This window comes from Zonotrichia leucophrys, chromosome 2 (genome assembly GCF_028769735.1).
Source record: "Zonotrichia leucophrys gambelii isolate GWCS_2022_RI chromosome 2, RI_Zleu_2.0, whole genome shotgun sequence".
Lineage (NCBI taxonomy): Eukaryota > Metazoa > Chordata > Aves > Passeriformes > Passerellidae > Zonotrichia > Zonotrichia leucophrys.
Window position 1 is genome coordinate 133737302 of NC_088171.1, and position 10816 is coordinate 133748117.

Here is a 10816-nt window from a genome sequence, read left to right on the forward strand (position 1 = left end):
ACAACTAAACCATTTCCACTCTCCCCTATTTTGGGCATCCTGTTAGGATTCTGAGCCTTTCTAAGTAGTTTAAAAAGAGCTTTTTCATAGCAGGAGCCACATCAGATGGAGTTCATATGGCTGAATGGCAGCCCTAGCACTTATGGCACGTGGAAGAGCCACATGTAGGAGGTTTTGGCAACTATAGGAGAGAACCACTCTTGGCTGAAGCTCATCCTGGGGTTCACCTAAGAGGATGTGATTTAGATAACTGAGCCCTCATAGCTGTCTTGGCCCAATCAGACAGTGCCAAGCCTAATATTGTAGGGAGCCCCTGAAGCTGGGAATAATGTGCTCTGACTCCATGATTCAGAATGCTGAACAATTGCTTTAATAAATGATACTATATTACACTAATACTATATTAAAACTATACTAAAGAGATACTGTACTATACTACAGAAAAATCCGTGACTGTCTGAGACAGCCAGGACACAGCTTTGACCCAACTGGCCAAGGAATCAAAACAACGTTCACCAGTGTCCAATAACCAAATCACTTTGGGTAAGCAATCTCCATAACACATTCCACATGTGCAACAACAGGAGCAGTGAATAGAGATAAGAATTGTTTTCTCTTCTTCGTTCTGTGTTTCTCACTGCCTTCCCAGGAAAAATCCTTGGGAAGTTGTGCCTGCTGCTCTCTGTGAAGAGAGCTGTGGCCACACCAAACCTGCCTCCAGGCTGGCAGCATGCACTCTATCAGGGCAGTGAGGTTGTTTATAGGCATAGATCAATAAGAACAGATCTCTGTCCCTGTAGGCCAACAATTAGGAAAGGAAGAAGAGATAACAACAAATGATATTAATAAATGGAAAAACTCCCTGTGGCAGAAAGTATTTATTCACCAGGAAGGTACAACAGGGATTAGGAAATTACTCAAAGTACTCAAAGTCACTTCTGCCATGGGAAAGCCAAGGGCAAAACACAGACCCATTCAGGCCCTCACAATTCTCAATGGGAGCTCAGTTTCTCTTGTGGGTGTTGTGACAGCCCTTTATGGATTTTTGAATCCATCTGTGTTTTTAGAACCTAAAGCCTTCAAGTGTTTCACGTGAGCCACAGAGCCTGTGTGGATGAAGCAAATACACTGGGAAGGCAGTGTGAACGTGGGTCCTCCTCCGAGCTCACCTGCTCCTGGGGACCTGCAGTGGGACCTGTCCTTTGGAAGGCACTGACAGTCCCCACCTATTGTAAAGGGCTTGGAACAGATTACTGAAGTGCTATTGGCCTACGCACAGAGAAAACAAAGTAGTGCCGGGGGGCACATCACAACAGACATAGATGGACTGAACCAGATGCAAAAAGATGAAACCCACGTGGTTTATTAACATATGGCACACAGGCTGGAATCAGAGCAAGAAAGATCTGCCAAAATAACAAATTTCAGTGTGCCAAGGTGAGCATGCCAATAATATCCACTAGGTCCCAATCATAAGGGGGCTGCATCAAAAAAAGCACAGACATGGATGCAAATTTAAAGAGTCTGGGCAAGTGCACAAAGCTTTTATTGACTGATCTATATTGTATGTTGATAAAATCAGAAATAGGCATTTTGAGCCATTATTCCATCTTTTATGCTAGAAAAGCTTCGCACAAGTAACCAAGTGATTCCAAGGCTAACAGGGAGAGGGTTTAGGTTATTTCTACAGAAATGTTTCTGGGGATCTGTAGCACAGACTCCAGCCATGCAGCACTTGAAGGATGCGGGGGGTGGATGGGGAATCCCACCCCAGGCTGAGCCTGGGCTCTGGAACAGGATGCAGGATCATGTCTGCAGTGGATCCAGATGGTCAGGAAGCAAACAGCAACATGGTAAGAGTTCATGGGATGTACTGCAAGGGTTTTGTCCTACTAATCCATTCACTGAGTAACTTGGGAGCTTAAATCAGGGATGCTACAGTTCAGAGAATTTCTGTCCTCTGGCTTCTGTTTAGAAAATGTGCTTTGCAAAGTCATTCAGTAAATCTCTAGCTCAAACATGGCCACTTTGGGCCACTCAGCCCTGACTCTTCTGGGTATCGTGGTGCGTGGAGCTTCCCCAAGGGATTCCTGCACATTGCTGTTTTTCTCCAGGGAGGTCACACAAGAGCTGTGTGACCCTGTCATGCTGTGACCTCTCTGGCCAGACCATATGGAGGGGAGAGCCTGTGCACTGATGCAGCTGCCACTGAGCAGAGCTTCTGGGGTAGTCTCTGGGTTAGCTGAAGACCTCATGAGATGACAGGATGTTATAGCCACAGGTTAGGAGATACTGGCCTAGATAAAAAATGTTGAAATCAAGGACTTTGCATTCTTTGCTTTGGTATAACTCCAAAATTTTTCTTAGGAAAAAAGTTTAACCCACTAAGTGGCAATCTTGAGAGCCTGCAGGCCAACTCTGACGGTTCACTTTAGGGAAGCTTCCAGAGATCCCTTTTCCAAAGTGCTTTCTCTGCCTCTCAGAGGCATATTCCCTTATTCCTCAGGCACAGTATGAACCAGCACTCTGGTAAACTAGATAGAGCCACTGAGAAATCCCAGTCTGAGGACTGCTGCAGTGAGGCAGCTTTCACCTTGCCAGGGCTCACCTGCAGACACATGAGCCAGCACAGATGGTAGAAGACTCACCTGAAAAGTCAGTGTTTATTCTGAAAAGGCACTGTCAATAAATAATGAATAGGAAAACATCTATTCTGGTCTCTGCAAAGCTGACTCTGGAGTAGACATTGCAAGATTTCCTCCTGATGATCATACAGGTGCACTTCAGAGATGTTCTGGTTATTTTCTGGAAATCTTGTTGGTCACTCAAAAGCCTATGATCTGTGAATCAATCCATTTATCAATCCATTTGGTCACTGACACCAGTGAAAGGGACGGGGTGCTACTGCTGCACTCACCTTATTTTAAGGAATCCTTTATTTATGACCCACAGTTTTTGTTAGGCCAATGTTAGCACGGTTTTAGAGCTGGGCTGAAATCCTCAGATTATTGTAATCAATATGCTGCATATATAATCACAGTATTTTATACAGTTTCAGAATTCTACATCTAAAAGCCTAGTGTGCCTGCTCTGTATCATGGACATCAGGGGTACTGAATATGACAGAATTCAAAGATTATCTCATCTGACTATTTTTCATTTCACAGATCCTAGTTCAAATACATTAAAAAAGATATATATATATTTTAGGGGAAAAAAGCTTTCAGTGAGTGCTTGTTTGAAATGTCAGAGAAAAAAAATTAAACCAAACATAAATGCAGCGATTCTGACATCAATAACATGCTGCTGCAAGTCTGCTGGTTGTTTGATATTCAGGTTCGTCAACTATGGAGCTTTAGTCTTCGTTTGTTTAGTCAGTTTTTTAAATTTTCCCTCATTTGTTTGCAGTCATGCCTGAAGCAAGCTGTTTACAGTGTTCCTTATGGTTCAGGCTTTTTGGCTTTTTACAAAAATGTCTGCTTCTGTGGCAGATATTACCAATGATGTTTTTAAATATCTTCCTCTTAGGAGCTTTAAGAGTGTTTGAGGTGTAGTTTCATTCAGTGCTTTTTCTTAACAGCTTACTTGTATCTGCAAATCAATGAAAACATCTATATACAAACCACCTTTTCCAAACCTGTCATATTACAGTTGCCCTCCTTAGGGCCTAGAGGCATCCAAGAGCTTAGGGGCAGGAGCTGTTAAGTTATGGCCTTTGTTAAAGCCATAATCAAATACCAATTTGAATTTTGTGGAGAGACAGCTGAGAGCTACTCCCCCTGGGGGGATAGGGCTAGGAGTCACTCCCTGCAGGTTTGACTGGATGGACACTGAAAAGTGCCAAGGGAAGTCTCAAACGCCAGAGCATGCCAAGTTTCCAGAGCAGGAGAGGAGATCCGGAGCTGGAGATGATAGATAGACTCTGGTAAAAGGCAAAGGCAATGGTCCTCTTCCCCAGTGGGATGGGAAGAAAAATGACCCCCACCATGATGCCAGCAAAGGCAGCGCACTTTTCTCTAGTTATTTTGTGGTGCTCCTTGACTTTGGTCTGTGTTGAACCATCAGTGTTGAACCATCAGTGTCAAGGCACCTTTCCCTTGTTACTCTTGCAAGATTAAGTGTTGCATTCTCAGTACAATATTACCTTTTTCCCCCCATCTATTTGACAGTCAGACTGTTTGTGATTGGACTTCTGCAATGTAATCTGTATTTGAAATTCCATTCCTGTGCTAAGAGGAGGGAATTCTGGCAGGAGGCAATTCTAATTGGGCACATGTCACAGCTGCATGGTCACAAGAGGCCCCTGGGTGACATTCACCAACAACTGATATCATTTCACTGCAAGGCTGATGGGGTGCCCCATGTCCCTCCTGGCATATCAGGGGATAAGAGAGACACCTCATGCAGACAAGCACATGCAGGTACTGCATTCACATGTGTGTGAGGCAACCACTGTTTCTTGAGAGATGAGGGAAGTGAATTTTTTTGGAGGGGTTAGAAAAGATTGCATTTGGCAGTTCCAGTTTCCCATTTTTTCTTCACTCCCTCCATTGCAGGCTAGGGACAAAATTTTATTTTCCGTGAGGAATTTAATGAATTTGATTTTGTTTTGAAATAGCAAAAGAAATTTTAAAAATGAAGATTTTTCCTTTTAGCTGGATTTTTTTTCCCAAATTAGTTCTGTGTGAAATCCACATGCTTTCCTTTGAGTATGTGGTGTTCTATAAAGTAAACCTTACCAAAATTTCATTTTGACATACAGACCTGAAACATCTCCTTTCCAAAAAGGTCAATGTGCAGCATCTCACCTTTATGAAATTGCTTTTTTCCCCCCTCAGGATTTTCTGTTGCTTCTGTCAATATTATGAACCATATAGTTCTTTAAAATCCTTCCCTGTGCCTTGTTCTCCCTTCAGAAAAAATCATATGACCTTTTCATTTGTGGGAGATATGTGGATCAGCTCCACAAAAAGCAGAGTCATGAAATAAGAACTACAGAGAGAGTTTATGAAGCTGATCCTCTCATGGAATTTCTGCATAGCTGATATTTCCAGAAATAGGACAGTAACAGAGTGAAATATGTACCTGGGCTGGCAAAGAAAGAAGCCATTTGTATGACTTCATTCACATGGCTGTTTGCTAAAGGACTTTCTTAATTGACCATAAATGCCATAAATTATTGTAGCAATTTTGAGTACCAGCAGTTCAGTAGAATGTCTTGGCTCTTTTGATCTTTCATTTTATACTGCCTTTGCAAGAATATTTATCTTTCCTTGTGGTGGAAGGCTTACCTGAAGTCCCACAGTCCACGAATTCATAGTAAAAATGCTTATACAATACTCCTACTTATCAGCTCCATCCACTTTTTTTTAATATATTTTTTTCCGTGCTGTCTAGCAAGAATTTAGCAAAGTTTTTGATGATATTTTCTCTGAGGGTATTTTAATCTCACAAAACGAATAAATACAGCAGAGGAGGTTCTATTAAAAGTATACAAGAGAATTTAACAGGGCTGTGTCATGGACAGTAATGTAGCATTTGTTACTGAAAGCCAATAGCTGATTTCCTGTAGCACAGAAAGGAGACACTGAAAGTGCAAGTAGACCAGTCATTAACCAAAACCAATAATTTATGGTGACAACAGTGTAAGCATTTTCAGTAAGTAGTCACATATCCAATAACCTTGCTGAAAATGAACTTAACTTCACAGTCTTGAAACAAATCTCCCTATCAATGGGGCACAAGCCTGTGCATTGCTAGATAAACAAAGTGGAAGTCCCATGGGCAATTGATGGTTGAGCAAACACAATTAAAGCCTAAAAGCTGAAATAATTTTAAGTTCATGGACATTAACAGAACAGAAGTGACTGAACTTAGCCACTTTTCTGCCAATAATATGTTGTAAAAAAACGTATACAGGTAGGAATACCAGTGACCAATACCTCTGGGTTTTGTATTGCTCTGGTTTGTCCCCAATACTGGGAGCTGTTCCCCCTGTTTTCACAGCAATGTATGGTAATGAGCTGTGGGGAAACCCAAATGAGGACTGAAGTGCTCCTAAGCACCAAAGTGGATCCACCAGGGCTGGCACAGCACGAGCCCAAAGTCCAGGGCATGGACACAAAGCTCCAGGATCTCTTTTGGTCTCCAGGGTGTTGATGAGTTCTGCTCTGTACCACGTGCTCTGACCCTTATCAATCTTCAGGGCAGATGAACACACATTATTCCAAACACCACGAGCAGGTCTGAGGGGGATGCCAGCACAGCTGTGCTGTGGTTGGCAGGTAACAAAGCTAGAGATGCACATTGCAGGTGCAGGGAGTCCTCCTCCTCTTCCCACGCCAGCCCTCACCTTGGAATTCTCCTTACACAATCACTGTCCATGCAAACCACGGGCAAGCTAGCTGACTGAGGGAGATAACAAAGAAAACACTACCAAAAAACTCTCACAGTGATGGATTCTGTGGCTCCTGAGCCCTCTGAAGGAGCCTACCATGGTCTTGTGGGAAGTGCCAGTTGCTGCACTTGAGCTGGGGCAGGAATAGCAAACAGAAGTGGGTTGTGGAGCTGAGATTTCTCTCTCAGCAACAGTACAGTTATTCCACATGCTCAGTTATACCACCAAACTGTACAGTAGCCACTTGCTGTCCAAGAGCTCTTCCTTGTAAGTTAGCACTGATTTTCTCAATGGTATAAATTTGCCTTCTCTTTATTGAATGCACCCAGTATCTGTTTTCTGAGGATTGACTGGACTGGGAATTACTTTTCAGGGTTAAACCTATCTCATCTGTGGTCTTGACACTGTTCAATGCTTCTCTTGTTAATAAAAAACTTATGACTTCGTAATATAAATATGTGCATTGGATTCAAGGGTTTATTCTTCCAACTGACACACTGAAAAAATACAAAACCAAGCTGATTTCTGGATGTAGCCTATGATGGTTAAAAAAAGATAAGATGGAGCTTCTTACAAGTATTTCAGACCTTCTTCAGTCAGTGTCACTAGAAAACACTCACATGTACCCAAAGTGCGAATCAAACACAAATGTCAAATTGTGAAAGCATAAGATCTGTCCTTAAAGAAGGGAAGATCAGATCATAACACAACATAATAAATGGCACTGAATCTGCAGGAAACATAAAATGACATGAGGGATTTTTCTGTTAGGATGTTTAAATCATGACTTAAAATGCTGAATTAATGATGGATTCTTTTTTTCCAAAGGAAAGAGGCAAGACATGCAAGAAATCTTACCATTCTTGTCTGCTCTTCTTAATATCTTAAAAAAAGAGAGACAGAGCAGAATCAAATTTTTCTTTTGTATGGGTTAATAACAAACAATGTTCTTCTTAGTACAGATTTATAGTTTGGGCTCTACATCACATTTTCACAAAGCTGCATAGAATTTTAAAGTTATTAATACATCTTCATGTGCCCCTCTGAGCTTTTTTAACTCCTTCATTGCTGTGTGCACTGACAACCAAGACCATAGCAAGAACCAGCTTTATTTTCTAGTTTGTTTATGGATTACAAGGATGATGTTCAGGCACAAAACCTGGTACCACATGGCTACCATGATACTGGATTCAGGTTTGAGAGAAGTGGCTTAAAGAAGCAGAGCAAGAATGATGGCTGGGAGGATGTGAGATGGTGAGAAAGACTCCTGGTTTGTGTGGGTGGAGGAAGCAAAGGGTAAGTCAGGGTGGCACAAAGGGATCAGACTCGGTGTCACTGCAATGGAGAATCATCCAGGAAATGCTGCCACAAGTGTAGACAAAGCAAGAAAGCAAATCTTCCAAACCTAGTTTCTATTGCTGCAGCAAATATCACTGAAGTGTTTCAAAATATGTTTTGGCACATATATCTTTGAGAGTTGACAGCAATGGAAACATTCTCTGGTTTATTAAAATGTTAGCAGCATTTAAACAGCTTCTCCAGCACATGCCATGGCTGCTCTGCTCCTAGAAGTGAAACCAGACAAGATGGATCCAAGTGCCCAGCTCTCTTGGAGCACCTTCATGATTGTTTTGTGGAGGGTGGTGTTGGCAGGGAAACCAACAGAGTTGTGACCCACATCCAGGACTTCACTGATGGTGAACTTTGCATTGAACCAAATTTACAGCACATAAAATATGAAATATACTTAGTAAGATGACACTTTCCCTCCCTCTTTATACAAATAAATGATACACTCAATTTTCAGTATAAGGATTGGACTTTTGAAGGGATGTAGCAGTGGAGTTTCAATAAAATAGAAATGTCCCATAACCATAGGTCAAGAGTGGTAAAATTTTCTGCTTAAGTAATTTTAAAAATTGATTTTAAATCAATTATTTTATGTATTTATTATTTTTATAATTATTATTTAAAATTTATATTAATTTGTTTTAATTAATTAACCCCCCTGCCCCAACCTTAAGCTAGTATTAAAATCCTTTAGACACTTGAGAGGGAGTTTGACAGAAGACCACAGAAGAGGTTGTTTTAGCAATCATAAATCACTCTCATTAGGTCTCTCTCTCTGGAGAGAGATTATTTATAAGAACATTTAGTGACAGAATAATGGGGAATGATTTCAAACTGTAAGAGATTAGGTTTAGATTAGATGAAAGGAAAACAATCTTTACTGTATGGGTGCTGAGGCACTGGTAGCGGCAGCCCAGGGAGGTTGTGGATGGGAGAGTTTGAGGCCAGGCTGGATGAAGCTCTGAGCAACCTGGTCTAGTGGAAGGTGTCCCTGCCAATGGCAGGGCTTTAGAACTGGATGATTTTTAAGATCCCTTCCAACCATGCCATTTTATCATTCTATAATTCTATTCCTCAGGGGGATCAGGACCTCAGTGCCGCCCTTTCTGTGCAGCCTTACAACAAACCTCTTGCTGCCTCATCTAATTTAAATGTGTTTATATAGGTGGGGGTACTTCACTGAGGAGTAATCACACACCTGCACACCCCCAAATATCTAAAATATTTGTGACATGAATGTGCTCTCACAGCAGAAGGGCCCCCAGGGTCCGGTCCCTGCTTTGAAGCAGGCATGGCTTGGATTTAAAGTTTTCCTCCAGATATAAGAGGAAAATCACAGAAACAGCCTCCTCCTATTTGTGGGTTTGTGAAAGGTATCTGCTTTCCTATAAATATGAACGTGTCGTGGGTTTAAGAAAATGCTGAAAATTAAACAAATATTTTTATTTTGAATTATCTTTTCTACTTTAGTGAAATCAAAAGTTTTCAGTTTATCAGGTAATCTGACCATGTGCAATTTCCCAATCCAGTGTGCTAAGTTAAACTGGGGAGCTGGCTGCATTTAATGTTTTTTAACTCTTTCCTGACAACTTGGATTTCTCTTCTGTTTTTGTGATGTATGATTGTAATTCTCCCATTTCTTTTACAAGTGGTATCTCTGAGGCAAAAGGAAAAAAACCCAAAAAAATACCCAACCAAAGAAAAAACCCTGCATTTTCAATATACACTTGAACTGAAATGAAAATTTAATTGAATGGAAAAGTCAATAAAAAGTCTTATTTAAACAATTTTCTGTGGAGGCTAGAGAAATCAGGAGATGAGCAGATGAGGTTCACTTGAAACTGGAGAAAGGCTGGGGAAGTTGAAGTGGGCATATTAGAGAAAACATCTAGATAAAGAGTCCTTTAATACAGGCTATGCCATTCCAGCTGATTTGTGGAATAATGCCAATACTAGAGCTGGTCTGAAGTGGATCAGAGTTGGTGGTTGAGTTGGTCTCAAGATTTGCAGGTCTCACCAAGGTCAGGGGATACTTTGAAGGTCTTTGGGTGGGAGTTTGCCTTTTACCACAGTTTGCCTTGGAACAAAGAAATACTCTGTGCTGCACAAATTTGGACAAGACAACTTTACAGCTGCACCTTGCAAGATGCCCTTGGGGACAGCCTAGCACAGCACCTCTCAGGACTGTGTGGCCAGATGTTCATCAGGACACCTCCCGGAGCTCACCCTCAAAGGGCTGAGGGGCCCAGGATTCTCTGCACATTGACCTTGGGCTCCTCAAATTCATCAGGGTCTGAAGGGATGGGAAGAACCTGCATGGTTAGGGAAAAAACCCCAAAAACTTTTATAGGGTGAGAAACTTTAGTGAAAAGCACCCCCATCCCCCCGCCCCAATAAAAACAATAAAATTTGAAGTAACTTATTTAGAAAGGTGACTGTTTAGACTGTTTTCACTCGTTTAGAATAGTGACAGAGCCTCTTCTAGCCACCCCCAAAGACTAACCTGCTCTCCTCACTCATGCAGCCATTAGAAACAAAAGGGGAAGGGGAAAGGGGAAGGGGAAAGGATACGGGGAAGGGAAAGGGAAAGGGAAAGGGAAAGGGAAAGGGAAAGGGGGAAGATTCACAGCCTCACTGGGCTTCACCCCCTTCCACCGAGGGAGGAGATAATAGGTCAGAAAAAAAAAAAAGGGAAAAAAAAAAAGAAGGAAAAGAAGAAATAAAAGCGGGGAGGGGCGAAGTATGGAGAGGAAAAAAGACAAGAGAAAAAGGCAAAACATAACAAACCAGGTGCCCCTCCCCAAACACTCGCAGATGCCCGGTGCGAAGGATGGGTTCCGTGCCCGTACTCACATCGCGGAAGATGCGCAGCCCCGCTCCCCGCTCCGCCGCCATCCGCCCGCCTCAGCCGCCTCAGCGCCCGCCCGGGGCCGGGCCGGGGTCCCTGCGGGGGCCGGGCCGGGGTCCCTGCGGGGCCGAGCCGGGGTCCCTGCGGGGACCGAGCCGCCCGCCCGGCCCCGGGAGCCCGCCCCAGCGAGGGCAGGAGCAGGAGCAGGGCCGGCCGTGCCG

General features: G+C 42.7%; 1 protein-coding gene across 1 annotated transcript in view; it reads right to left on the minus strand.

The window, feature by feature from the left end:
* Positions 1 to 10642, minus strand: part of NECAB1 (N-terminal EF-hand calcium binding protein 1) — a 56534-nt gene extending 45892 nt beyond the window's left edge. The window contains exons 1-2 of the mRNA XM_064703214.1: positions 10535 to 10642; positions 7256 to 7280 (exon numbers count right to left, since the gene is read on the minus strand). Of these exons, the coding sequence (XP_064559284.1) occupies positions 7256 to 7280; positions 10535 to 10642 (133 nt within the window). The remainder of the gene's footprint in view (positions 1 to 7255; positions 7281 to 10534) is intronic.
* Positions 10643 to 10816: the final 174 nt, after the last annotated feature.